This window comes from Aspergillus flavus, chromosome 1 (genome assembly GCF_009017415.1).
Source record: "Aspergillus flavus chromosome 1, complete sequence".
In the NCBI taxonomy this organism is placed as follows: Eukaryota; Fungi; Ascomycota; class Eurotiomycetes; order Eurotiales; family Aspergillaceae; genus Aspergillus; species Aspergillus flavus.
Window position 1 is genome coordinate 1,843,935 of NC_092406.1, and position 27,768 is coordinate 1,871,702.

The window sequence follows — 27,768 nt, forward strand, 5'->3', positions numbered from 1 at the left end:
TTATAAATAATTGTCCGCGAATAATAGACGCGCCTCTATAGCTCAGTGGTAGAGCGCTTGACTTGTACCTAGTACGGATATCAAGAGGTCCGTGGTTCAATCCCGCGTGGAGGCACTTTTTTTTGTGCTTTTTTACATATACGTCACTATACAGACTTGATTTTCTAGAATCAACGTGACCTTCCCTATTTGGACGAGGGCGCTCATGGGGTCGCTCACTGAGTATTTCTCATCACCGGTCAAGGCTCAGTGAGAGCTCTGGTCCTACTCAGAGCGGGATGGTCATCCGTCATGTGTGCTCTTAACTGCCCATACCTCAATATTCTGTACCATTAGCTTGACGACTAATTTACACAGTATATCTGAGATAACTATAATTTTAATAGAGCTGTAAGAGATATCGCCAGGGCCTGATATTCCACAAGGCCAAAAGGTCAAATAATTCTGACTCGTCAATAGGTTGCGGTCTTGGTAGAATAGAAGTCACTACAGGACTACTGTCGGCGCAAGATTACTGTTGATACTAGACTTAAGTCCAAAGGACCAGGCCTATTAAATACATATACTTGATAGTTAGAAGAGTATAAATAAGTTAAGACTGGTTGTGCTATTAAAAATAACTCTGGAGTAATAATTATAAATTAATTATAAAAAATTAAACTAAGTATATAAATAAGTGTTCTTATATATCCTTCCCCATCGTATCACTGTTATGATATCTCGTGTCAGTAATATACTGTATCTTAATGCTCGAACTTTTCCTCCAATGATACCGAAGCAAGACGAGACAATCACTGCTATTTCGTAAGAATTTGGCCACAAGTTTGTACGGACTTTCGTCAGCGCCAAGTCAAGAAACATGTAGGTTTATAATGGAATTTTCGAAGCTGAGGTAAGACGGGAAGAAAAAACCTCGAAAACGAAGATTCGATACATGCTCTTTCAACGGGCACCAAACAACTCAAATTTAGAAGTTTTTGTTCGTAAGTCTCGCTTCCAAACCCCCACTTCGCCATTTGTCGATGTCCCGACTGTCTCATGGTAACAATTCAAAGCCTGCGGATTTGATCGTTGCGGAAAAGAGGAAATGGCCACCACTTCCGCCATCAAAATCGTAGCCTACGAACCGCCCATCAGGCATATACTCCAGCAAATAATCACGACCATAGGCATAGCTATGTTCCATGACCTTATCGTCTTTATTGCGAAAGATTTCCAGAAAGTTGGCGATAAGATTCGCAATATTTTCCAGCCAAAAACCGATTTCGCCAAATTCCCCAATGGGGCCTGGAATGAGTCCGATCAAGAAGTCCCAATTAGCGTCACCCACACTAACGGACAAATAAGAGCTGTGATTGGCAACCTCTCGCATGACCTTGATTAGCTTGTTGTACCAGTCGGAGGTGCTGTGGTCTGCCTCCCAGCAGATAATGTGGCCAGCGCAAGCATTCTCCACCCATCCCAGGAAGACTGGTGTGGTTTTGGGAAAGGGTCTTTGTGTACCCGATACAACAGACCCGAATTCGGGCGTTCGATGGGCGACCTCTTCTCCACCGTCACCACCAAATCCCCAGGTGAAGTAGATTTCGTCCTTGCCCACCTCCCCAGATTTCCTGTAGCATTTGAAGAGTTCCGGTTCGATCTTCACAGGAAACTTTATTTTGCCACTAGGACCTGGACGGTCTAATTTGCTCAGGTATTCGTCTTTTCTGTCCGTTTCCTTTGAGTCTTTGCTACCGGTAAACACGGTGACACCACGTCCTAGCTCTCTAGCGGCCTGGGTAAAAGCCTCAGTTGTCTCAATTGTACCGTCTTGTTTGGTCTGCTCAGGCGTGACAGCACGAATATGCGGCTGTTGAAGTGTCCCAATAGCCAGCTCTTTGACATCAGCCATGAATCTCTCGCTGGTATATGGAGTATCGTCGGAAAGGGCCATGATGGAGCTAGGAATATTGGCGGAAGAAAAGCCACCACCAGATCGGCAGCTGGCTTTGGCGGCTGCACAGATTTCGCCGTAAGCCATTAACTCATCTTCGTTGTCGGTGATGGCTTCGAAGAATCTAACCCCGATCTTTTCTATCTCGGTCAAATCTTTGGCTCCTTTGCTACGGCGGGAGATTCCGTGCAATGCCGCGCCTAAAATGATGTTGCTGCCAGGCTCGAGAAGCTTGGCTTTTGCTGGAGCACTCTTCGACGGTGCCCACTCTTTCAGGCGTTTAATGCGATCGTTTGAGCTGTCATGATGTAGCGTTCAAGTGAAAAAGTCTTCTACTTGTCAACTCTATGCCTGCACACAAATCTCACAGGATACCTCTCACTCTCTACTCAATCCGACGTAGGGCTTGCTCCGCTCTCATATTTCTTTTTCTTTTGCCTCATCAAATGCCCACCTGGCAAATCCGTATGAAGAGCGTCGTCATCCTCAGCAGTCGGATTTCTATCGCCGGCGAAGACCTTCTTGGAACTATATTTGTGAGGATGGTGATCGACATATTTGCTGCGCGCTTGCACCGGTTGGAGAATGTGAGCAACATTGTTGAAGCAGCATGTGCTCGAGAGAAGTAATCGACAAAGATGTACGGCTTAAATGAGTTGCCTAGATTGGTCCAGGAGTATGGATGCTGGATGTCGAGGACCGTCAGGGCATCTTCGTGCTTCCAGGTGGATCTGGGTCCAGGCCACTCTTTGCCGCAGACTGCCTATAGAGCAGTCTGTTCTTTATTGTACTTCAGTACAACCTCTGCTTCCTATCTTACCAGGGCAATAGCCGAGGCCGAGTTGGTAAATGGTTATCGGGCATGTTTATCCGGGTATCTGGAATGCTGTCTACACGATTTTCATATCCTTCCTTTGACTGACTGCTTATCGCGTTTGATTGGGCTTTCCTTGCCAACGAACGCATGCTGCGGGTTAAAAAATAAGGGAACTAGGGAGACTGGCTGTCAGAAATGCCCGTCGCCCGCCCCGGTTATTCTGAACCGCAGCCGTCTTCCAATGAACACACCGTTGTTTGTGCGTGATAGAATACGCCACGGTATGTAGCCGTGGACTTTCGTTAGGGACGTGACTAGCTGGCGAGACAACAGTCAAGCATCTGGCCCATTACCGAATCTGTTTGGAAAAATATCAAACTGTAGAAGACCGGGTGATTTCTTTTCATCTACAATCCTTCCCGGCCGAAATTATTTGATTCTTGGAGGCGAGAACGGATAATGCAGCTCATTCATGTCCGAAAGAAGCCATTAGAATCTGCTTCCGTTCGTCGGGGAGTAGCTCTTCCAGCTTATTGGCCACGGACGGTACCCCCCGTGCCAGTGACAGGGGGCCCAACGACTGTAGATGGTCCGGCCGAGTAGTATTCATCAAATGTGCTGCGTTTAGCAGCCTGGCTGTCTCTGATTTCGTTGGTCTCTTCAAATATTGCAGCCAGTCCAGTATATTCAGCAGAATACGATCACTATCAGTCAGTTCCCCTACTTCTAAGGGCGGCATGAGTCGAAGTTTTTACCCAAAGGGTGAGGGTGAGGGGTATGGTGACGTGGAATCTAAAAGCCTCGACGTGGATATTAAAGGGCTCATTTGGTTCCGCTTAGTTCATGGAGCGTTATTTGTTTTCAATGCCACTTTTGGTCAACTGTGCCACAGACATCAGGGACGGTGACGAGGCCAACAAAAACATGTGCCTTTTCGAGTGCACACGACTAGTCCCCAACTTTTCATCGCTATGCAGGATCCGACGTTGATATATACATTCATTTATGATACGCACCCTTCCACGCCGAAGACGACGGTCACTACCTAGACATGTCGAAAGTTCGCTGGACATTTATGCGGCTACTGATTACTTCGCCTTCTTCCAGACCTTCCGCCTCGTGCCTTCTCGCTCGAGCATTCGGGGTCGTGACTGTAGTAGAGACGAACTGTGCACCTTCTGGTCCAGAATCTGATCGCCAGTTTCCTGGCCAGCTGGAGTCCAAAGCAACTTGGGAGCCATGGCTTCTGTCGTTGTTACTGGGACGGACTAAGCTTGTTAACTTACGCACATTCCTTCCCACAATACTATTGAGACTGCTAAGCCTATGACAGAGCGGACGAAGAGTCACTAGGCTTCCAGCTGCAATACCAAGGCCAGCTTCAATATTGGATGAAATGGCAATACCGCTGGTAGCATCTATATTTAGGTTACTAACGATGGTCAAGCATGTAAAGAAATGCAGTCACGTGGCAAACTTACAAAGGAAATCTGTTTCCATATAATTAGGGAGGAAAGGAATGCGGACAACAACGGCTGCGCTCGCACTGTACGGATCATGAGCGCCGGAGGCAGTTATGGGAAACTCTGTGGTTCGCCGTACTTACACACATCCCAGTCCGAAGATTCCGGCTAATGCCCACTTCGACCGCCCAGTTATCTGCAGATCTCTAATAAGATATATAGGATAGAGGCCGAGTGTAAAATCGCATAGACACGCTGTCGCACTGTAGAGATATGCGACGTCGACAATATATTCCGTATCGATGCAATAACCGTCACCCGTCCGCTGCCAGAACTCTCGCACAGGCTGGCATTGCAGCATCAATACAAGCCAGAACGGGAGCCCAACAGCCACCGTCAGGCTCATAACCACATAGGTGACAACCGAGTCGCGGCGTCGAATAGCGATTCGAAGGAGGAGCATTGCAATAGACAGCCTGGCGATCGTCACCACCCAAACATAGGCTGACTGCCCAAGCCACCACCACTAGCGCGCAGATACAAGTCAGGGCTTGTCTTGCATACTTCGGGTTGCAGTCGGAAACATACGAATAAAGCTTTCTCGATCTCCTCGGGTCGATCAAAGTCGTCCAGCTTTCTCCCGATACCTGCCACTGACCCCGTAAGACCGCAGGTGGCGAACCATATGTTCAAGGCCTAGCCATTCAATTGTTAGCTACTCCCATCTCAGCGGATGCGCATCGAACATACCATTGCCAACACCATCAGTGCATCATCCCACCCAAATCTTCTGACGAGCCTCAATCGTACGTAGCATCGTAAAGCAACAGTAGTGAGCGAAATGCAAAGAAAAATCAAGGTCACCACGAAGATCGATTTGCTACGACCGACTAACATCATGTCCGAGATGGCCAGGCGCGGTCATGGTGGTGGAGAGATTTACGGCAATGATAATTCCAAGTGACATAAGGAATGTAAGTAAAAGGGCAGCAGTGGACTTTGCTTCAGCGTCATCGCTTCTACAGGCCCTTCTGGGTGAGCGATTGTAACTCCGTTCTGAAGGGAGTTGGAGCATCCAGATATGTCACCAAAGTATCCAGAAGTTGTTCTGCCTGGGAACCGCGTTATATAAGCGATTCGTCAGGAGCGCGGCAGTGGTCTTCCATGGCAAAGGGTTCAAATTCCAGGCATTTTATTGGCCAGGTGAGCTCCTTGGAATGGTGAGCCAGCCAATCTGAAAAGCTGTAGTAATGCAGATGATCCAATACAATATTCAAATGCAGACAAGCCCAGCACCTTTAACTTCAAAATTTTGTGGTTGAACCTCATCCAGAACTTGCCTTCCATACTTATGTACGGTGGATTTTCGGAATGAGCAACCTAATAGGAATATGCGTGTGTAAATCGTATAGCGAGGGTGCAGCTGATCATAGATGTACCATGTGCTCTACCTGGCCCCTGAGTGGAGCACTTTGAGCATCTGAAGCTTAATCTTGCTGGGATTCTTGCTTCTACTCCCATGGCTTCTACGACTTCTGTACATCCTATCGCTTCTGGTTCACGCTCAGCAATGCCCTTGCCACATGCGGATGATTGATCACACCACTGGGTCCAGCCATAGCTCCTGCGCCACTATGAATTATACAGCCTTGATCGCCCCAGATGAGATGAGGGATAGCTATCGGGACCCTGGTATCCCGTCTTCAAGACATTCTCTGCCGGAGCCTAGACAAGGAGACCCCGGCAGAAGGTGAAGAACGAGGCTTTAATCTGCAGGTATCCTATACTCAGGAGTCTCCAAGTTTAACAAATAATCGTCTGCGATATTGCCCCTCGGGCCACGGCCCTTCAAGATACGTCTCCCCGACCGATCGAAATCGCTTGAGAAGCAAATCACGATATGCATATTGATTCAGTTCGCTCTATCCGAGCAGTCGATGTTCGGACGAACGTGCCCATAATTTGGGTTTCTGTTCTTTGGGGATTAAGCCCACGAATGGGAGCCGATGCGGCGGAGATGGGACAAGCTTGGTGGCTTTCCGTATGGAATGTCATAGGGGTGTTCTTCTGCAGAAACGATGCTGATGCTCGCAATTTGAGGTAGACAAACAGTGTCAAGAATCTCGGCCCAAAAGGAAGAAAAAAAGTTTTGCATCAAACAGGAAGGTGTTGATCCCCTCCGCTAGGCCGTTCTACCTTTCCAGTAAGGAGCGGATGTGCCAAACTCCATGCCCTGGGACTGGTGGTAGGCGCCAATGGCCAAATATATCCTTCCGTTGTCGCAGAGAAAACGCTTAATCTAGGTCCTATATTATCGGCGTACAGTACAGAGAGGAGATCAAGCGTTACCTACCATGTTTTGATGCCATTACTCCAGATCTTGGCTCAGGATAACCCTTCCCAGTATCGTTCCAGATTCTCACTATAATCTTGCCTATGGGTGCCAATATCTAAGAGAGTAATATAACCCTTTAGCTACTTAAGAAGATGGCCCGCTTATTCTCTTTAGAGTAATTAGAGTAATATCTAAGATCATTTAAAATATTCCTGCGATACCACTTTCTTTCCACGATAAAAGAAGTGCCCTTATTTATATCTAATTCGAACTATTGAGGATTCTGATATAGGATATCAATATTATAATAAATAGGATATTATAGATAATATCCCATCTTCGTAAGAATATCGAGGATCTTTTTAAAAGGCTTCGATACAAGTAATTTCGGTGGACCGAAAAGTATTAAAGCTATCTTCTTAGATCGGGAGACAGTAGCATTCGGCGTCACCCCAACTCGGAAGCCATCTCCTATCAATATGAGCCAGCAGGTATTTTGAAAACCTGGATAGATTCGCTGTCAATTCCACGCAGACAATTGCGGAGCATCGTCTTTACCTTCCGTTTTCCGGCCTGATAATCGATACTGATGATGAAAGAGTTCCAACAGGTGATCTCAAGGAGAACAGGCAGGACTCGTTTCATGACTTCTGTTCGTCCCCTAAAAAAGTTAGACGAGGTTTGTAATTGCAAAGGGAATTATTTACTGCTGCACAGAACCCTTTTTGGTCAATTTAAATAGGCCAGGCAGAAGTGGGTACGATGGCATCTTTCTTATCTCCCAGTCTCAGCCATTGAAGAAGGATGATGCTCCAGTAGCTTCGCTTTCATCCGTATATTGGGTTGTCACAGTCGACTTGTATACCTTTCAGAAAGCTTTGCGGGTGCATGCGTGGGATAACACTCAAAGTTAGCCTGTCATTGCTATTGAACAGTTAATTCCACGGGCACCATCTGGGAAGACACATGTTTGACCTAGTCTAGTACACCTCTTGCAAGCGTATGGATTGGGAATCAGGTCGCATTTCACCCTTCAGCTACACGCATCGTCCACAGCCATGCCGCCGTCTTGGAAGCTCTCTGCGCATTTTCCGCGAGGGACAGATGTACCAGACTCCTGAATGCCCAGGGTCTGGGACCGGTAGGGGTTGGCGAGTGTAATGATATGATATGATCTGGTATGGAGGGGTCGGAGTCGGGCAGGGCAAACAAGAAAGTCGGACGCGAAATCGGAGTCGGAGTCGCATTCAATGCCCTAGAGTACCATTATTAGGGAAAGGCTCGCGGACAACATGATAATGTAAATAAACTCCTTCCCCTGACTAGAGTGACTTATAAGACAAGCCCAAGGCCTTTGACTAAGTAGTACAGGTGTGATTCTGTTTTACTCCCCTGATCCTGGTGAAGGAGCAAGACATGTTCGCTATCACAGAGTCGAAAAACGCCGATACGAAAGGTAAGATGGAAAACACGGATACGGCATATCTCAGGGGCATCAAGCTCTACAGTATCTTGTCCGGAGTGATGATCGCAACCTTCTTGATCTCGCTGGATGTGTCTATCATAGCCACGGTAAGTCAAAAACACCCTTCCCTGTTAACTAATATAAACCGAAACTGATCGATGTTTGTGTTTCTGCAAACTTAAGGCGATTCCCTCTATTACCAGCCAATTTCACTCCACCACAGATATAGGGTGGTACGGAGCAGTCTACCCGCTTACTATGTGCTCTCTCCAACCTTTAAGCGGCAAACTGATCACGATCTTTTCTCTGCGGTGGTCCTATCTATCCTTTTTCCTTGTCTTCCTCCTCGGCTCGCTTTTGTGTGGAGTGGCTACCAGTTCATCGATGTTTATCATTGGTAGGGCGGTAGCTGGTGCAGGAGGCGCAGGTGTAGTCTCCAGTGGTCTGGCTATCATTGCAATAGTAACACCTATAGAGCAGCGCCCCTTATTTACTGGACTGGTGACATCGCTTTATGCTCTGGGTACCGTTGTGGCACCTATTATCGGGGGAGCCTTTACAACCAATGTGACTTGGAGATGTGCTTCTTGATCAATTTACCAGCCGGCACCGTGACTGTGATAACCCTAATCCTTTTCTTCCATCCTCCTCAGCAATCACCCGCAGCAAGGACCGAGATAGTTCTTCAGAAACTTCAGCAGCTGGACTTGATTGGATGTGCATTATTTGTTCCCGCAATTATTATGGTCTTGTTAGCATTGCAGTGGGGCGGAAATAAATACCCCTGGAATTCTGCAACTATTACAGGACTCTTTGTGGGTTTCGCAGCAACACTGGGATTGTTCATCACCTGGGAATTGAGGGCAGATCAAGCAATGATCCCATTGCCACTTCTGCGAAGACGATCAATCATCGCCAGTATTATTTTTGCCTTCCTATTTATGGGTGCATTTGTGGTTCCTGTTTACTATCTACCTGAGTGGTTTCAGATTGTGAAAGGGGCCAGTTCAATCCGCAGTGGTATTATGCTCCTGCCTTCCGTTTCCACTCAAATCTTTGGCTCAATTATATCTGGTGTCCTAGGTGAATCCGTTTTGGCCTCTCTCTTACTGATCAGATTGCTAACATATTACTCTAGCGAAGTATATCAAGTACTATAACCCTTGGTTCTTTATCGGCTCATCTTTTCTTTGTATTGCAACCGGCCTCTACACAACTTTCAGTGCATTTTCCACCACATCGAGAGACTGGATCGGATTCCAGATACTACAGGGTCTCGGCTGTGGCTTCGCAGCACAGATGCCTCTACTTACTATTCAGAGTGTCCTTAAGAATGATCCAAAACTCGTTCCAGTCGGGATCTCCACTGTTCTGTTTGCGCAGTACTTCGGAAGTTCTGTGATGCAGAGTATAGGTGGGTCCATCTTCCAAAATAAACTTGACTCGCAACTCCAGTCCTACGCCCATTTAGACTCCGATCAAATAGAAATGCTGCTAGCGGTGGGGACTTCGAAAGTGCAAGAGACCGCCCAGCAGGCATTCCCGGATCGCCTGAGTGCCATTCTCATCGCGTACAACGATGCCATTACCAATGTCTTCGTAAGCGCGTATATGTCTGACTCGAGGCGTTCATATATCTAACTTTGATAGTATCTCGCAGTGACAGGGAGTGGGGTAGCCTTTGTTTTGGCTCTTGGGATTGAGTGGACAAACACTCGGGAATCGACCGGGGACGACGAAAAGGACTTGCCTGTGGCTTATGATATTAGAGAGCCTTGACAGCCTACCCATTCACTTTACCCTATTTGATAACTCTTGCATGTTTTCCATATGAAGTCTACCCAACACAAGCTCTCTTCTAGCAAATCACAGCTGTCATCTTGAACTCCAGCTGATAGGATCAACGATGGACTGCCCTTAATAGGCTCAATGCAGGTATATGGGATCGTTCTATCAACTAGGGCTAGTAACCATCACTATCCTAGCCCTAGCCAAGTAAAGTACCTTCTATACTATACTGACCTACCAATATAGCCACACCAACAGCTATGGACATTAATTTATCTATGTCAAAGCCCATTCTCTTACCCTGATTTATTCTTTATCACCCTAGCTAATCCCTAGGACTCTTACACCACCTATCAGAGTTCCCCCGCACTATGGTTGTAACTTCGATACACCTTTGGCGAGGCTTCTCACCTATGCTCCCGGAAGAGATGATACATAAGCTAATAATGTGCAATCCTGGAGCGGACGCTTGTAGCAATGATTCTATTCCGGAACCAGAACAATAGAGTAGAATACGAAGTCCGCTGGGTATGCTCACCCGTCTCAGACATAGTCCAATGATTTTGGCCATGCAAGCTTCCATTGACTATCTTCATGCTGAAGAGGAAAAGCTTTGTGAGATATTAGATCAAGTGAGGAACACCTCCTAGGCAGTTCTTAATTATTTTTTAATTATTTCAGTAATTCGTCCATGTAGATCCTATCACTCATTGAAGATGACCTGCGCATTTAACTTGTTACATAACGGCACGAAGCAAATATCAAGACTACTGTATAAAATGCACATGACCCTGCGTGGTGGAAAGCCTGGGGCCGTGGGCATAGCACAATTGACAACACCACGCACTTACTAGCCCTGTTCCGGCATCGCATGGATAGTTCCACTCCACTGTAAAGTATTAAGTACGTACTATTACTACTCCGTATAGTAGTATAAAATCGACTGAAAGAACCAATCACAATCCGATACCGAGTCCAGTACATTCTGCAGAGTCTTGTACATCTTATCTGTCAACTCTCTTTGTACAATTCACAAGTGGGGCTCCCAGAAAATAAAAGAAAATAAAAAAAAGTTCGACAGGATTAAGGTTAAGTGTTACGTGCTGGTGTCCCAAGGGAAACCGTGGTCATTGGTCATGATTTCATGAATGATTCCTGCACTGTAACCACAGTCGCGGATCGGCTTCATCACCGCTGACGACAGCTTCTCCGCCTCCCGTCCCCAGTCCGCCCCGTCCGCGACTTACTCTTCATATTTGAACATTCGACTGCTAATGCCCTCGGCCGGATGATTATCTTTATCGGAGCGGAGCTCCTTTCCTTTGTCTCACTTTAGTTCCCTCTTACTGCGTGGCTGTGGCTTGGCTTCTTTTTTTCGCCCCTGACACCGCGGAGGCATATGTACACAACAAGAAAATTACTCTCGCTGACCGATCAATTGGCCGTTCCATGAAAATTCACTTCCTTAGTTGATTGTGAGTTCCCTCAGCCTGGTTTTCTCAAAGGCGCCGACAGTCGCTTTCCCAGGTCTTTCTCGCGCGCGGGGGGCTTTGCGGATGAAGTGGTCGGTTCATTTTGCAAGACACCCTGTCCTGTTCAACACTGATTCTAACAGCTGTTTTCATGGATTGCTGTAGCCAAATACTATTTAATATTCCTACTTGCGTGACTGTTCATAACCGCATCTCATGATTTTTTCACGGCGCGCGATTCCCCTCCTCGGCCTCGCCTTCTTCATCGTCTTCTTATACACGGTCAGCAGCCTTTCCCGGCAATGGCGGAATATGCCACAAGTTGTTGGCCTGGGCGACCTGGTTGCGACCCCATATCCAACAGCGTCTGGCTATGTGAACGGTTCTGGAGTGGTCGATAAGCCTTCGAGAGAGCCTTACGCACCTCGACCGCACTATGCGCCTGGTGTCCCTAAGCCTCCCGGGTCAACATATACCAAAACCTTGGTGGTGCCTCAAGCAGGCGAGGAAGATACAGAGTGGATAAAACTCGAAATTCCCGAGTGGCAGCCTGCCGTGTACGTGGTTGATGATCTCTCTGCGCCGTTACACCCCCCCAAGAACAAGGGCCACGAGGTTATAGTCTATCTGAGCTATATTATTGATCACTACGACAAACTACCGGACATTATTGCCTTCATGCACTCACATCAATTCGCTTGGCATAATGACGAAATCTTCAACGGGAATGCCGCCGAGATGCTGCAACGTCTAAACCCCGCGCGGGTGGTCCGACAAGGGTTCATGAACTTGCGCTGTACATGGGCGCCTGGTTGTCCTGATTGGCTACATCCAGGCACATTGGAGGAAGATGAACATAAGCAAGAAGAAACCATGCTGGCCAGATCGTGGGGCGAAATCTTCCCGGATGACCCAATTCCCGATGTCCTCGCACAGCCATGCTGTGCCCAATTCGTTGTTTCGCGCGAGCGCATTCTCGCCATCCCGAAAGCTCGCTTCGTTTACTATCGCGACTGGATTCTTCGAACGGAATTGAGTGACTATATCTCTGGCCGTATCTGGGAGTATCTGTGGCATGTCGTGTTTACAGGTGAAAATGTCGTCTGTCCCAAGGAGCACATCTGTTATTGCGACGGCTACGGAATTTGCTTTGGCGGTGAAGAGGAATATGATGAATTCCGAAGATTACGCTCGGAGAAGGGAGAATTGGAGGAGGACCTCAAGTTTTGGCGCGGAGAAGCTGAGGCCATCGAAATCGAACGACTCGTAGGAACCCTAGGCGAACAAAGCCACATCTCAGTGCCCGATCCGGGTAGAGATACTGAGCTCGAGCAGCTAATTCTAGAAAAGGAACGAACCATCGATGACATGCTACGCAACGCCACGAAGCGCGGAGAGGACCCAAGAGCGAGAGCGTTAGAGGCAGGCAGACTATGGAAGGAAGGAGATGGGTTCTAAATGTCTCACGACTGCACCAAATACTTCACAACTCACGCCGTCGCTTGCCGGTTAATGGTCCTACACAAGGTTATGCCGACTTTGAACATTACTGCCCCTCGGTCCGAGTGCTCTTTTCAAGTCTTTCATTTTTCGCCGTACATGATATACGCTCACGCTCACGCCCATAGATTTACATTCTTGTTTATACTTCTGCCTCTGCATCGAGCCCTCGGAGATTGTGTTGTTTTCGTGACTCTCGATGCTGTTTAGTTCTATCCTTCTTCTTCCGAACTACTTGGGATTAAACACTTGATTGGTTGAGGCTTAAGTGATCTATATTGTTGCCATATGTTTCCAAAAAATGTGTTGATACCTAATCCAATTGCAGTTTGGCTGGTTCCAAATGGATATTGATATGAGCAGAGATAAATCATTCTATTCTTTTCTAATTTTACATCCTTCCCTCTCCATTCCCAGGGAGTAAATTGACACATTCCATCATGACGTAGTGAGTAACCGGAGTAACCTGTGGTATATCGTCACGTGATGCTTCCGGCGGTCGACGACTTTACAGAGTTTGCACTGTCTGCCCATCCTTCAAACCGCGCAAACAACGTCATCTAAGCCGAAGCAAGCGATCTGATTGATTAACTTATCGCGAATCGCGCGAACTCATTCGGACAGAAGTACTGGAGCGTTCTGCTTCCGTATCTTCGTCAGTCTTCTTGGACGACGAGATCTGGCCTTGCGCCCGCTTCACGGAAGCTTCGGGCTCATTGGCGAGTCTTGTTTTTCTTGTGGACCAGCAAGGGCCCTGCGCGCAGTTCGCTGAGCGTATTCGTTTCATCCGGTCTATGCCACTTACTTCTAGGTAGCTATTGCCTTTAGGAACTGACAAGGACGGTTGAACATAACAAGTGGCAAGCCTTTAGTTCTACTGCGGTTCCATTTGAGCGCCAAAAACAAAAATCCTCCGCACCAGCCCGCCACCATCTTTCGCGCGTCGCGTGGTTATAGCCATTTAAGTTGATACCAGTCCATGCGATCCCCAGACTTGATTCTCTCTCCTCAATTTTCCTTCTGATACGTACGCGAGACGTTACTCATTGTGGCTGTCCACGCCCAGATTGCTGTCATGACGTCTTCTGCTTCCCATCACCAACATTCTTCGACTTCAGCCGCTGAATTTTCCACTCACCAAACCGCTCCTTCCTCCAACATCGACCCGAACGGTAACATTGCCACGAGTGGATATGCGCCAAATGAAAGCCAACTTGCTGGGCTGGTAGAAGCTGCTACTGCAGCGGCTGGCCAGGATGTATCGGAATGGGCGGCCGCCGCTGCAGTCGCTGCTGCAGCTGGTGCTGCCGGACATCAGCATCATTTAGACGGCTACCCCCCGGATATTCATATCGAAGACGATAGTTTTGCAGATGCAGGTTTTGGGACAGGGTTGAGCACTGGAAGACAGTTACGAGCACCCGGGCCATCTCCCAACGAGCATAGCCAGCCTTCGGGACTGTCAAGAACTGTGTCAAAGAAGAGAAAGAGAGATGGCCCTCTAGACCCAGCCTTAACAGCGTCTGGACCTGGTGGTCACCAGCAGCCCCATCAGCACAATTCTCATCATTATGGTGGTGAGACGCTAGATATCCGGTCTGCACCTCCCCAGTCCTTATCGGAGGCGCGCGCTGTTGGTTTACATTCCGCAGCTGCTTTGTTCCGTCAACCCTCGAGCAACAAGAAGTACACACGACCACCTATGTCGAAGCTTTTTGCTTCACTCGAACTATCACCGGAGAACTTCCTCCACTTACAAGCCGCTGCTAAGTCATATATGCTAGATGACAAGCATCCAGAACGACGTGAGTGTGTCGGTCAACGTGGCAAGGGAGACACGGAAATGGTTAAATTGAGACTTTGGAATTGTGTGCGCCACTTTCTCGAAATTGAGGGGCATGGTGAACGTTTTTTCGGTGAAAATGTAGTCAACGAGGGCATGGGTCCCAGGACCTATGTATGGCCCCGGGACCAGCAAAAAATTATTGCACTTGTCATTCCACTGCTACGGCGTATGGTCACCAATGAACGACAGAGACAATATGCAGTGGAGACGAGGAAGGGGGGTGGATCTGAGGAGCGACGACGACGGAAAACCGAAGACAGTCTCCAGAATATGAATAGTGCTAGTCCTCCGAAGTTCCCCGTTGAGGAACAACTCCAGATGCATGCGCAACATCATCCTCCCGAGGGGTATGCGCCAACACACCCCGAGTTGGGGGCAACTTCCCAAGACATGGAGTTGGGCCTGACAGATCTCCTTCCTGACGGCTATCCAGCTGACTGGAATGCTATCTCTAAAACATACGAAGCCTACAATCAAAACTACGAGCTCGATAACCTGTGGTATCTCTCGGGCCTACAACAGCCGGATTGGCGTGGGTTAGTAGCTGCTGTTGACAGCCATTACCAGGTCTTTCACAACGGTAGTTTTGACTGCCCAGCACCATGTGAGGATGAGAATATCAACCATATCTTACACGCAAACTCTGTGTCGGGTTTACGGTGGAGAGTTGGTGGGGATCGCCATCAAGTTGCCAGGAATGAGTTGTATGTTGCCACACTCCCTTGCCCACTTTCCTTGGTATGTGACATGAAACTAACTCCCTTATAGTGCAAGCAGCATCACCCGCGACGTTTCTCGCATTATCCGTGATAATATCGCCACGAAGCATGGCGTTCAAACGTCAACCGACGACCACGCTCCCATCCATCCATCAAATTTCCCGCCCCTCCCAACGGGTCTAACTATGCCAAACCCGCCCACAACCTCTCAAGCGCCAATATCTTTGCGAATCAATATCATGCAGAACGGGAAACGTGTCCTTCCGCGAGTAGATCTTCCTGCAGGACACTGTCCCGATCTTGAGACTCTGAAACAGCTACTCTGCCGTCGATTCGCGGGCCAGTTGCCAGGTCTGCCCTCTGACCCTTCGCTGGACCCTGCAGCCTGGATGTCTTCGGTTGGCTGGAGGTTTAGAGTCTGGTTGCCCGAGGGCCTGACTCCTGTCCAGAATGACGGCGAGTGGACGATCGCACTGCTTTCTGCCGGGAACGTAGACTGGATGGACGGTGATCTACGAGTTCTTGTAGAGCTGGAGAACACCTCTTAGTAGTGCCTCCCATTTGCTGGGCAGCCAACACACCCTATTCTTCTCTTCTCCCTTCCTCCCTGGAGTCCAACAACAGATTTGCCTTCTTACGTACCGTGGCCTGTCTTCCCTGGAGGATACGAGCATTAATAATCTTCTTCTACCTTTGTTCTGGGCCTCCTTCTCCATCTACCTTCTTTTATCTTCTCTCTACCTTTTTCTCCTCACTCCGCTTTGCATATATCTTTATACCTAACCTTTCTCCTCAATTTCGGTGAACGTTGACTTCTTTCGGTTCATACCCTTTTGATGCCCATTACGGACATGACTTATCAGGATGAGACATGATGTAAGTGTACGCTGGCATTCGTTGCATTTAGGAGGTAGAGTAGTGCTTTTTAATACGACTTTAAGCGGGATTTTGTGTCTAGCATGGCCTGGACTATAGTCTGGAGGCAATATGACTTCTGATGCAACTCAATAAATGGTTTTTGAGTAAAAGGCGAGTCTACAGGAGTAACTAAGGCTGTAGGGTGGTTGTATACACTATTCCGCGTAAAGATATATATTTCCCTCACCTGAAGCCTTTCCCCTAGAACTCTCTTAATCCTTGTTTCTAAACTTAGTACAACTATTATTTGTAATAGTTTCAACTTTTATTGTTATGTTTCTTATCCTTGTTCTACCCTTGCCTTAAAAGTCTTGGTTATTACTCTGGAATTGTTATGGGGGATGGTAACTCACTCCTCGACCTGTTGCCCTAACTGTAACTGGGAAAGCCCTTTATCTACTCAATACTTGTACAACAGAAAAGATTTGGTGTAGTATTACTATGCTGTTCATATTTGAAAAGTTTGATCACGTCAATATCTGCTACCTAGCGATATGTTACAAGGTATATATGGACGTGTTGTGAGATGTGATGCTAGCTTCGCCCATGACTGGCGGTTGCTAGCCGCTAGCTGACCCAGACAACGGGGTCCTAGTGGAGTGGTCACTGTGTAAGAAGCAGGTATCAGTTAAGACCACCACCGACATTAAGTGTTTACCAGCTCTTTCTGTGCTGCGTGTGATGCACCCGATAAGCTGGTTTCAACCTAGGATGCGAATTTATGTTGCTCTGTAGCCTTGTGACCATGAGAAAATATCATTTCAGAGCACACAGCACATGTTAGAGGAAGTTTAGGGCAATCGCCTGCAAGTCATCTTGAGCTCATGAGCGAGCTAAATGATGGGTAGCGGCACCGGGAGCACCGCCGATCCACTGTATGGATACAAGCTTTGTGAATATGGGTGAGTGTTTGCTTTAGCTATTGGCTGGCGTTGTCGCACTGTCTTCACCGTCGATCACTCCCAGCCGAGCTTTCTTAGCTCTGCGCTTCATCTCCCGTTTCGACAGTGGCTTTTCGGTCTCCTCTACAGATGCTTTCCTCTTGAGAGTGTCGCTGTTGCTCTCGGATTGAGGGGTGTCCTTTTGCTTGGAGGCAGCGCCTTTTTGTTTAGACGCGGGCTTGTCGGTCTTCGGTTTCGGCTTTTCTCCACCGTCAATGACATCGATAATTCCACGCCAGCTGGTGCGCTTCAACTTCGCCAGCGCGACTGTTTTTCTCGCTTCCTCGCAGATAGCCTCTTTACCGCGCTCTTGTGACAGGCCCCAGACGCATGCCAGATTAATCACATCCCACGGCGCCCGAACAGCCAGAGCCTTCCTGGCCTCACTCGAGATAATGATTCCTCTTCCGCGTGTTGCGCGGATCAGCGACATAGCATTGCCGATGAGGTTGCGCCGGGCGTCGGCGCCGCTTCCCGTGACTCCCGGGCCGTAGCATATTTCAAAGCGAATTCCTCGTGCGATAGCGGCGGAGAGCATTTTAAACTTGAAGTGGTATGGCTGTCGCACGGAGAGATCTAAGGAAATCACGTCGCATTCCAGATTGGTGCATGCATTCAACAGGGCCTTTTCATTCGCTGGGCGGATTGCTACTAGATCATACGCTTGGGTGAGGGTGGTAAGTCGCTGATTCTGCGTGGGGTCGGAGAGTGGTAGGTTCACGCGGGTGAGTATTGTCAGGCCCTTGGGAACATTGGTGGGAACAGGTGGGGGAGTAGGATTTGGAGGAAGCTTTCCGTTGAGGGTTTGCGAAAGGGCGATCGTTGTGTAACCGACTGAGAGTCAGGTCAGCTTTCTTCCAAGGTGGTCATCTCCAACATTGGTCGTGTGGTCGGGAAAAATGACATACGTTCTGCAAGAAAGCTTAAAGTTGGATAGAGCTCGGGATCGTCTGGGCCGCACGGCACGTTGAGATCGTAAAACATTGTGTCTGTTTAGCTTTAAAAGCTCGAGCCAAGCCGGGTGGTTCGAAATCGTCGTCCAAACGGTGGTTTTTGGTTCCTCTTCTGGTCCTCGAGAAGTATATCTTGGGAACTGTCCGAGAAAGGAAATCAGAAAATCGCCCCGCGTCAATAGCTTTTCCGAATTCCGATCTAGCCTGATCGATAGCACTGCCACGTGACTCGTGAAGGCGGAACGAAACGCTCTTAGCCATTCTGATCATCCACATCTAATATATAGACTCCCTCTGGTTCATCGTTGCTCGGGGCGATAGCACGGCTGCACTGTTTGGACGGGTACCTTAGCTCCTAGTCTTGCAGCTGTTGTTGTCTGTCCTTCAATTCGGATATTTGGTCGCGACTATTCCCTCATCACTACACCCCTCTACCCCGCCGCATTTTATCTTCGACATCCGATTGTGCGCAGACCCGAAATCTGCTTGTCAGCCGCCATCACCATGGCGCGCGTTTATGCCGATGTTAACGAGCATATGCCTCGGTCCTACTGGGATTATGACAGTGTAAACATCTCTTGGGGTGTTCTAGAGAACTATGAAGTGGTCCGCAAGATAGGTAAGGCGCAACAACGGGATCTCTCCGCCGTCGCCTAACTACATCAATATGGTGGTCGTGGGGTCCGGCGGTCAGTGCGTGATTACGATGATTAATGTTAACAATCGCTACTATAGGCCGTGGAAAGTACTCGGAAGTCTTCGAGGGCATCAATGTGGTCAACTACCAGAAGTGTGTCATCAAGGTCCTCAAACCAGTTAAGAAGAAGAAGATTAAGCGTGAGATCAAGATTCTTCAGAATCTGGCAGGTGGTCCCAACGTGGTAGCTTTGTTGGATGTGGTCCGCGACAGTCAGAGCAAAACCCCGAGTCTGGTGTTCGAGTATGTGAACAATACCGACTTCCGCACGCTCTATCCGCGATTCTCCGACTACGATGTCCGCTACTATGTCTATGAGCTCCTCAAAGCGTTGGACTTCTGCCATAGTAAGGGTATCATGCATCGCGATGTGAAGCCTCACAATGTCATGATCGATCATGAGAAGCGCAAGGTGAGTCTTGATGGCTGGATTGATGTAAATACATATACTGACCCATCTCCAGCTGCGTCTTATCGATTGGGGTCTTGCGGAATTCTATCACAAGGGCACTGAATATAACGTCCGTGTCGCCTCTAGATACTTCAAGGGCCCTGAGCTGCTCGTCGACTTCCAGGAATACGACTATTCTTTGGATATGTGGTCACTTGGTGCCATGTTCGCGTCTATGATCTTCCGCAAGGAACCTTTCTTCCACGGAAACAGCAACTCGGACCAACTGGTGAAGATCGCCAAGGTCCTTGGTACTGAGGAGCTCTTCGAGTATCTGGATAAATATGAAATTGAGCTGGACCCTCAATATGATGAAATTCTTTCCCGTTTCCCCCGCAAGACCTGGCACTCCTTCGTCAACGCCGAGAATCAGCGCTTCGTCTCCGACGAGGCCATTGATTTCCTAGACAAACTTCTCAGATACGATCATGCGGTATGGCTCAAATATGCTCTCCTACTTCCGTACCATATCACTAACTGTCGTCTAGGAACGTCTTACCGCACAGGAAGCCATGGCTCACCCTTACTTTGATCCTGTCCGTCCAGAAGTGCAAGCTCAGAACAATAGGGGATTGTAAACATAAACAGCAAGCGCGCACCAGAGCCTTATAGCTATTATACATCGAAACTTCGGGTTTACTGCTTAGCGCCCTCCGCGATTATTGACAATCTGCTGCTGCTGATAAACATCGATTTGGTTTACATTTTGAGTGCCTTGGTTTGAGACAAGGAGATGGTTTTATTACAAGAAAGAACTACAAACGGCGGCGTAGCAAATGACTGTTGCGTCGCTCTGGACAAGAGAACACTGAAAGCGCCATGGATGCAATGAGATATGCCATATGGATGGAGACGACGATGATGAACAGATGACATACACATAATACGATGGGCCCCCGAGCCCTTCTCAGCTCATTACTCTTGGCGCACCAAGTGAGGGGATTCATCCTATGGTGTTTAGAGTGGGATTAACGGACTTTGCTCGTAAGCACGGCAATTTCAGTCTTGTGCAGTTTCTACCTTCCCCCCCTTTCCTGGTAACTTTTGGACTGTTGTTGATGGGAATTCCTTCTTCGCTATCATTGTTGCATTTCGAACATTGTCACTTCCAACCCTTGATCACATATTCCTGTCTGCAACTCCTTACTTACTGCGTCATTTCAAAGGCGTGAGGGTCTACATAGTTTGGTGCTTTATGAATCTGGGCTTTCTTTTTTCAGGAGACTATCGAATGCATTGTGGAATAGTTCTGTCCCACTTGATATCTTGAGTGCAGAGGCTATATAGATGGCGCCGGGCCTGGGAAGAATCCGGGAGATAATGAACAATCCTCGTCTCGAACGTATTATGACTGGAGTAGTATTCCTGCCGTATTAGACTCCTGTACTCCTCCCACTCTCCGTCTGCGATGCGTCAACTGGAGTATGTCATCACGTGACGTGACTCATGGGCGATGGCATAAAAACGTGAGAAACGATAAGACGGAGAAGAAAAACGAAAGAAGGGAAAGTGGTCAAATCGAGCATGCTTAGGGACTGAACTGCCCAAACCCATGCCTCAGGCTTAAATACTACAGTGGTACTACTATCACCTCCACTGGAACCAATCGTTCTCCACCGGTGGTGTTTTTTTCTGGGCCCCGCAGTCTTCTTGCAACCTCTGATTCGTTCCGTTCTTTGCTCTGCGCGCCAGGAAATTTAATTGCCCGCATTCGCACAACGAGCGACCCCTCCCCCTCCTTGTTCTCTATCGCCGTTGGAGTCACCGGTGGTCAAGATACTTATCCGACGATTCGTGGCGCGATCGGCGCCTTGGAGATTTCCTCCTCCTATCTATCGATCATTTTCCAGGATGGCCCAGCCTTCTGCCCCTCAGAATCCCAGTATGTGCTCTTTACTTGGTTCGCCATGACTCATTGCCGGCCCATCTGTGAGCTATGGACTAGAAGCTAATGGGATCGTGTGTTATGACAGCTGGTGAGCCCGCGGCTCCCGTGGTTGACACTCCCCCCCAGGCCGATGACCAGACGAGAAACCAAAATGCCGATGCGGCAGCTCCTAAGGTGAAGACCGAGAAAGAATGTATGTTCCTTGTCATCCACGAACCTGGCGCATAACTGCGTCGACTGGGTATGGAAACGTCTGACACCAGTTCTCAATGCATAGTGGAGCGTGAGCGACGCAAGGCCGAGAAGGCGAAGAAGTTCGCTGAGAAAAAGGCCAAGGCAGCAGCTAAACCCGCCCCTGCCCCCAAGGCCCAGAAGAAAGAGAAGATCGAGAAGGAGAAAACTACCGATGCGTACGATCCCAAGGTCATCGAAGCCGGCCGTTATGAATGGTGGGAGGAGCGTGATCTTTTCAAGCCCGAATTTGGCTCCGACGGCAAGGTCAGGCCCGAGGGTTACTTCGTCATTCCTATCCCTCCTCCTAATGTTACCGGATCTCTTCACATGGGTCACGCCCTCACCAATGCCCTCCAAGATACTATGATCCGTTGGCAGCGTATGAAGGGCAAGACTACCCTGTGGTTGCCCGGTATGGACCACGCCGGTATCTCCACCCAGAGCGTTGTGGAGAAGATGCTTTGGAAGAAGGAGAAGAAGACCCGCCACGATTTGGGTCGCGAGGTCTTTACTGACCGCGTGTGGGAATGGAAGCACGAATACCATGCCAACATCAAGAATGCCTTGCGCAGAGTTGGTGGTTCCTTTGATTGGTCTCGCGAGGCCTTCACCATGGACCCTAACCTGTCCGCCGCCGTCACCGAGACTTTCGTTCGCCTGCATGAAGAGGGTATCATTTACCGTGCCAACCGCCTGGTCAACTGGTGTGTGGCTCTGAACACTTCCCTCTCCAACTTGGAAGTCGAGAACAAAGAAGTTGAAGGACGCACCCTGCTTGATGTGCCCGGCTACGAAAAGAAGGTCGAGTTCGGTGTTTTGACTCACTTCTGCTACGAGATTGATGGCACTAAGGAAAGGATTGAGATTGCCACTACTCGTCCCGAGACCATGATTGGTGATACCGGTATCGCCGTTCACCCCGAGGACAAGCGCTACCAACACCTGATCGGCAAGTTTGCCAAGCACCCCTTCGTGGACCGCTTGCTTCCGATCGTTGCAGACACTGATGTTGATCCTGAGTTCGGTACCGGTGCCGTGAAGATTACTCCGGCTCACGATTTCAATGACTTTAACCGCGGAAAGGCCCACAACCTCGAGTTCATTTCCGTGATGAACGACGATGGCACCTTCAACAAGAACGGTGGTATCTTTGCCGGCATGAAGCGTTTCGATGCTCGTTACAAGGTCATCGAACTTCTGAAGGAGAATGGATTGTACGTCAAGTGGGAGCACAACCCTATGAAGATCCCTCGATGTGCCAAGTCCAACGATGTTATTGAGCCCATCCTCAAGCCCCAGTGGTGGATGAAGATGGAAAGCCTTGCCAAGCCTGCCATTGAGGCTGTCGAAAAGGGTGACATTGTCATCAAGCCAGAGTCTGCCGAGAAGAGCTACTTCCGCTGGATGAGGAACATTAACGACTGGTGTCTTTCCAGACAGTTGTGGTGGGGTCACCAGGCTCCTGCTTACTTTGTTAAGATCGAGGGCGAGGAGAATGACGACAGTGATGGCAACCTCTGGGTCACCGGCCGTACTGAAGAGGAGGCTCGGAAGAAGGCCGAGGCCAAGTTCCCTGGCAAGAAGTTCGATTTGGTGAGGGATCCTGACGTGCTTGACACCTGGTTCTCCTCTGGATTATGGCCCTTCTCTACACTGGGTTGGCCCAACAAGACCCATGACTTTGAGAATTTGTATCCTACCTCCGTCCTGGAGACAGGTTGGGATATCCTTTTCTTCTGGGTCGCCAGAATGATTATGCTGGGTATCAAGTTGACTGGCCAGGTTCCCTTCAGGGAGGTGTACTGCCACTCTTTGATCCGCGACTCCGAAGGCCGTAAGATGTCCAAGTCTTTGGGTAACGTCATTGACCCCATCGATGTTATGGAGGGTATTCAGCTCCAGACTCTCCATGATAAGCTTCTTCTTGGTAACCTTGCCGAGAAGGAGGTCGCTACTGCTACCAAGTATCAGAAGAAGGCTTTCCCTAAGGGTATCCCTGAGTGTGGTGCTGATGCTTTGCGTTTTGCCCTTGTGTCTTACACTACCGGTGGTATGTAATTCCAAGACTTCCCTACCTTCGAAACGTAATGTCTAACTGTCTACTAGGTGGTGATATTGCATTCGACATTCAGGTTATTCACGGATACCGTCGCTTCTGTAACAAGATTTACCAGGCCACCAAATATGTCCTCGGCAAGCTGGGTGACGACTTCAAGCCTCAACCTACCGTCTCGAAGACTGGTCGTGAGTCCCTTTCCGAGCGCTGGATCTTGCACAAGTTCAACTCTGCTGCCAAGGAGATCAACGAGGCTTTGGAGCAGCGTGAGTTCAACGTTGTCGCTACTACTGTGTACCAGTACTGGTATGCCCAGCTCTGTGACGTCTTCATCGAGAACTCCAAGTTCCTTCTCGCTCCTGAGGTGCCGGCCGATGTGCAGGAGTCGGCTAAGCAGACTCTCTACACTGCTCTCGAGGGCGCTTTGACCTTGATTCATCCTATCATGCCCTTCGTCACGGAGGAGCTCTGGCAGCGTCTGCCTCGCCGCCCCAATGACAACACTATTTCCATCATGAAGGCCCGGTACCCAGAATACAAGGCTGAGTTCAACGATGTCGAGGCTGAAACTGCCTACGAACTTATCTTGAAGACCTCTAGTGCCATCCGTTCGATTCTTGCCCAATATGAAGTCAAGACCAAGGGAGACATCATCATCCAGACCTACGATGCCACCAGCCACAAGACCCTCTCGGACGAACTGACCAGCGTCAAGTCCCTGGGTGGCAAGTTCCTGGGCGATCTCAGCATCCAGAGTCCAGAGACTACTACTCGACCATCGGGCTGCGTGGTGTCTGCTGTTGGCTCTGAGGCAGCTGTCTTCCTCCGCGTGTCCAAGGAGGTCGCTCTTGAACAGGAGGAGAAGGCCAAGGCCAGCCTTGAGAAGGCTCGTGCCGTGGTGACTCGTCAGACCAACCTCATGAGCAGTGCTGCATGGAAGGAGAAGGCCAAGCCTGAGGTGCGCGAGATGGAGGAGAAGAAGCTCAAGGATGCTGAGAGTGAGACCGCTCGTTTGGAAGAACAGGTTCGTGAATTCGAGAAGCTGCGGTTAGAGTAAAGAGTAGATGAGCTCTGCATATAGTTGCCCTATAAAAGGTGAATTTAAGATTGTTCAAATAATTATTTTTTGTCTTTTGTTTTTCTTGTCCTTCCTGGTAGACGAAGTATACACCGTTTCCTGGACGATGGCGTTCGGCTACTTTACGTACTGTGCTGGCTCTTATCGACCTTTCTGTAGGATGCCAATAGCAAGATACTATAGAAAAGGAATCTTTCGGAAGATTGAATACATAGTGTTAAATGTATGAGGGCTGGGTGGTAATAAGCTTATCGATAAGAGACGCCAAGACCTTTCCGCCAAAACTTTTCGTTCCGCCTTTTTCTAATTTTTGATCCTCACTAGAGATCAGCCGCTGAGTAGGCACCATCTGGAATTTTTCCACCGAGAGACCATATTACAAGATGATGCTCAGAGAAGTGTAAGCTCTGCCATATATCCCTTTAACAGCATGCATATGACGTCGGAAATACTGACCCTTGAAAATCTCTGCGACAGAAAACCTAAGAATCCGCGCACGGCGCGAATTCTCAAGGCCAAAGAACCCCAGCTCATTGAAGGAGCCAAGCGCACACTGTTACTGCACGGTTCGAAATGCCCGACACCGCTCCACACGGTCCTTAAAACTCTCCACTCCCTGACCCGGCCAAACTCGATCCTGTTCCACAAGAAGAATGAGAATATCCACCCGTTCGAGAGTGCAGAGAGCCTTGAGTTCTTGGCCGACAAGAACGACTGCGGTATGGTGGTGTTCGGCAGCAGTAATAAGAAGAGGCCGAATTGCGTGACTATCGCTCGGGTTTTCAATGCCAAGCTGCTCGATATGTGTGAATTAATGTTGCTTCCCAGTCCGGATGGAGACCAGATTCCTTCGATGAACAACCTTACCATGAATGTTGGAATGGGATTACGGCCGCTGTTGCTTTTCTCCGGAACCCCCTGGGATGATCCTACGTCGTCGGCGCATGTTATGCTGAAGAGCATGTTTATGGATATGTTCAAGGGCGAAACTACCGATAAGATTGATGTGGAGGGCTTGCAATATGCGCTCATGGTTGCGGCTGAGGAACCTACCGAGGGCTTGTCGCCTGTTATTCATCTGCGGTGGTACAAGATCAAGACGAAGCGCAGTGGACATAAGCTCCCGCGAGTGGAGTTGGAGGAGATCGGTCCCAAGTTTGACTTCAAGGTTGGACGTATCCAGGAGGCTCCTCGGGATGTCATGAAGGAGGCCATGAAGCAAGGCAAGCGGCCTAACGAGGAGATCAAGATGAAGAAGAACATTGGCATGGATTCTATTGGTGATAAGATTGGTCGTGTGCACTTGACCAAGCAAGATCTGGGCGGATTGCAGACGAGGAAGATGAAGGGTCTGAAGCGGCGTGCCGGCATGGAATCGGATGAGGAGGATGCCGATATGATGGATGTGGATGAGGTTTCGGAGGATGAGGGACGGAAGAGGACTAAGACGGCTTAAAATGTATTCATTTGATGAAGTTCCCTCTTTTTCTATCACGCACGAGGCGTTACCGGCGGATTGGTTTCTCTGTTGACTATGCCAAGCAATATAGCTGCTTCTCTATAAACCCCGTTTGATGTTGTTCATGTGTATAGACCTGCGCTACTGCTCTCTACAACGAAAAAAAAGTTCGAGTACATACAAGAGTTACCCATCTAGCCCTAATGTCTACTTGCATGTATAAATATATGTATGCCTGACTGCCTGAGGGCTGCACTGATCAGCCGACCCCCACGTGACCAGTGACGTTTTTGGGGAGATTTCGGCGCGGACTCACATGCCGAGGGATCTTTTGCACTTGCGCGGATGCAGAAGATGCCCTTAATTGCCGCTCCTCCCCACCTTCCTGTGGTCCTGGCTTTTCAATTACTATATTTATTTTACTCTCTAAGAGAATACTTCCATTCTCCATCGTATGACCTCCCCATGATCTGAAACACATTGGGTGATCTCCGTCGGTGAAACTGTTCCATCTCGACCTGCGCTGCTCATCCGATCGGCCTGCCGAGGTCCCCGACGAGTCACTATGGATGCCCTCATGGTAGGACGAGACGTTACCTCACTACCCTCCAGTCGCCGGTCATACATTTCTAATCGCTATATAGTCCCGTTTAGATGCTTTTGTCACGAACCCCGACCTTGCACCTATCCTCGCGCTAGCTAAGGCTGTTCGGAATGGCGCAGTATACGGCGCAAAAGTGCGGTTTCCGCATGCTTTGGTGTATGTCGACCGGAGAAGATTCGATTTCACTGGGAACTATAGCTGATATATTGATGTATTTTCTTACAGGATGATCTTTCTCTTTCGCTCTGGAACGTAAGGGATCCCTTCTCGGTACGACAGTCACACCAGACAGTGTACTGATATACTCTATAGCTTTCGAGAAAAAGCAAAGCTTGTCCTGAAAGCCACACGCCAACATGCCCGGAACCTCGCGACCTTCGCTTTCATATACAAGAGCTCTATGCTTGTGTTGCGAAACGTGACCCCCTCGGGAGTCGGAAAGGAGGGACGATTTGACAGCTTCTTTGCTGGTCTGCTGGGAGGGTATGCCGTGTTCGGCCGGAACAAGACGAGTATTACCCAGCAGGTACGGACTTTAAACACCATAGCGTGGATGAACCTGGGCTAATGAAGACCATGATAGATCGTCATTTACATTTTTGCCCGTGTGCTGTTGGCTCTTGCCAAGCTGTCCGTGCAACCGAACATGCACCCCCTATCATCCCTTATAACCCCCGGTACTCGAGCCGACATAGAGAAACACGCATGGCCAGTCTTTGCCAGTGTGAGCTGGGCTATGGTTATGTACCTCTTCCGCTGGCACCCGGACGCACTCATGTCGAGCTTGAAGAGTAGCATGGTTTACATGTATGGCTCTTGGTTCTCTTCGTTCCTTTTAGATTGTTCCTTGCTGACGCTGCTTAGCTATTCCGACTGCGATCACTGGGATTCGTTCCGTAACTTCATGATCCACAACAAATAGACGACCTTACATCAGTGTGCGATTTATTTTGAGCGGCTGGGTCAGCACTTTTACTTCGGCGTATAGATGGCGCTTGTGTTTTCACTTCTTGTTGATTTTTCCTCTGTATCATCTTTACATTTGGATGGGATGGACAAAGATATCCTATTTGAACGGTGGCGCTGCCCACGGTGCACAGCCCGAGGAAGCCGCCGAACGACGAAAGCCCTCCCGCAGGCGGATGGGG

The 27,768-nt window shown here is 48.9% G+C and overlaps 10 protein-coding genes and 1 non-coding gene across 11 annotated transcripts; 8 read left to right on the forward strand and 3 right to left on the reverse strand.

Moving 5' to 3' along the window:
• The first annotated feature begins 31 nt into the window (after positions 1 to 31).
• F9C07_t39 lies at positions 32 to 115 on the forward strand. Its single transcript has one exon. It is a non-coding gene; the product is annotated as a tRNA-Thr (tRNA).
• A 492-nt stretch (positions 116 to 607) lies between these two features.
• On the reverse strand, positions 608 to 2,298 carry F9C07_1047005 (uncharacterized protein). Its single transcript, XM_071507424.1, has one exon. The coding sequence runs from the start codon at positions 2,021 to 2,023 to the stop codon at positions 1,037 to 1,039; it is 987 nt and encodes a 328-aa protein (XP_071365625.1). The 5' UTR covers positions 2,024 to 2,298; the 3' UTR covers positions 608 to 1,036.
• A 1,496-nt stretch (positions 2,299 to 3,794) lies between these two features.
• Positions 3,795 to 5,113, reverse strand: F9C07_2101608 (uncharacterized protein; the record flags this gene model as incomplete). Its single annotated transcript, XM_071508930.1, has 5 exons — positions 3,795 to 4,171; positions 4,235 to 4,299; positions 4,360 to 4,742; positions 4,805 to 4,912; positions 4,967 to 5,113. 5 exons carry the CDS (start codon positions 5,111 to 5,113, stop codon positions 3,795 to 3,797), a joined length of 1,080 nt encoding a protein of 359 aa, XP_071365626.1.
• Positions 5,114 to 7,967: 2,854 nt separating this feature from the next.
• On the forward strand, positions 7,968 to 10,232 carry F9C07_2249463 (putative transporter; the record flags this gene model as incomplete). The annotated part of the gene is made up of 5 exons (XM_071510060.1): positions 7,968 to 8,123; positions 8,200 to 8,596; positions 8,620 to 9,099; positions 9,155 to 9,615; positions 9,667 to 10,232. The coding sequence occupies 5 exons, from the start codon at positions 7,968 to 7,970 to the stop codon at positions 9,793 to 9,795; spliced, it is 1,623 nt and encodes a 540-aa protein (XP_071365627.1). The 3' UTR covers positions 9,796 to 10,232.
• Positions 10,233 to 10,804: 572 nt separating this feature from the next.
• F9C07_2136414 (uncharacterized protein) lies at positions 10,805 to 13,304 on the forward strand. The gene is made up of 3 exons (XM_071509144.1): positions 10,805 to 11,368; positions 11,442 to 12,542; positions 12,627 to 13,304. Exons 2-3 carry the CDS (start codon positions 11,493 to 11,495, stop codon positions 12,732 to 12,734), a joined length of 1,158 nt encoding a protein of 385 aa, XP_071365628.1. The 5' UTR covers positions 10,805 to 11,368; positions 11,442 to 11,492; the 3' UTR covers positions 12,735 to 13,304.
• F9C07_1047228 (uncharacterized protein) lies at positions 13,293 to 15,621 on the forward strand. Its single transcript, XM_071507425.1, has one exon. It carries the CDS (start codon positions 13,852 to 13,854, stop codon positions 15,388 to 15,390), a length of 1,539 nt encoding a protein of 512 aa, XP_071365629.1. The 5' UTR covers positions 13,293 to 13,851; the 3' UTR covers positions 15,391 to 15,621.
• Positions 15,622 to 17,174: 1,553 nt separating this feature from the next.
• F9C07_695 (putative ribonuclease P complex subunit Pop2) lies at positions 17,175 to 18,184 on the reverse strand (the record flags this gene model as incomplete). Its single annotated transcript, XM_041288661.1, has 2 exons — positions 17,175 to 18,034; positions 18,109 to 18,184. The coding sequence occupies 2 exons, from the start codon at positions 18,182 to 18,184 to the stop codon at positions 17,175 to 17,177; spliced, it is 936 nt and encodes a 311-aa protein (XP_041141214.1).
• A 244-nt stretch (positions 18,185 to 18,428) lies between these two features.
• On the forward strand, positions 18,429 to 20,678 carry F9C07_2279079 (casein kinase II). Its single transcript, XM_041288671.2, has 4 exons — positions 18,429 to 18,772; positions 18,889 to 19,262; positions 19,315 to 19,734; positions 19,790 to 20,678. Exons 1-4 carry the CDS (start codon positions 18,658 to 18,660, stop codon positions 19,877 to 19,879), a joined length of 999 nt encoding a protein of 332 aa, XP_041141213.1. The 5' UTR covers positions 18,429 to 18,657; the 3' UTR covers positions 19,880 to 20,678.
• F9C07_2136426 (valyl-tRNA synthetase) lies at positions 20,679 to 24,601 on the forward strand. Its single transcript, XM_041288670.2, has 4 exons — positions 20,679 to 21,183; positions 21,275 to 21,382; positions 21,467 to 23,473; positions 23,530 to 24,601. Exons 1-4 carry the CDS (start codon positions 21,153 to 21,155, stop codon positions 24,534 to 24,536), a joined length of 3,153 nt encoding a protein of 1,050 aa, XP_041141212.1. The 5' UTR covers positions 20,679 to 21,152; the 3' UTR covers positions 24,537 to 24,601.
• A 305-nt stretch (positions 24,602 to 24,906) lies between these two features.
• F9C07_698 (putative ribosome biogenesis protein) lies at positions 24,907 to 26,013 on the forward strand (the record flags this gene model as incomplete). Its single annotated transcript, XM_041288669.2, has 2 exons — positions 24,907 to 24,957; positions 25,035 to 26,013. Exons 1-2 carry the CDS (start codon positions 24,941 to 24,943, stop codon positions 26,011 to 26,013), a joined length of 996 nt encoding a protein of 331 aa, XP_041141211.1. The 5' UTR covers positions 24,907 to 24,940.
• A 284-nt stretch (positions 26,014 to 26,297) lies between these two features.
• On the forward strand, positions 26,298 to 27,760 carry F9C07_1047127 (putative peroxisomal membrane protein). The gene is made up of 6 exons (XM_041288668.2): positions 26,298 to 26,596; positions 26,661 to 26,776; positions 26,846 to 26,872; positions 26,933 to 27,146; positions 27,204 to 27,427; positions 27,485 to 27,760. Exons 1-6 carry the CDS (start codon positions 26,582 to 26,584, stop codon positions 27,540 to 27,542), a joined length of 654 nt encoding a protein of 217 aa, XP_041141210.1. The 5' UTR covers positions 26,298 to 26,581; the 3' UTR covers positions 27,543 to 27,760.
• The last annotated feature ends 8 nt before the right edge of the window (positions 27,761 to 27,768 follow it).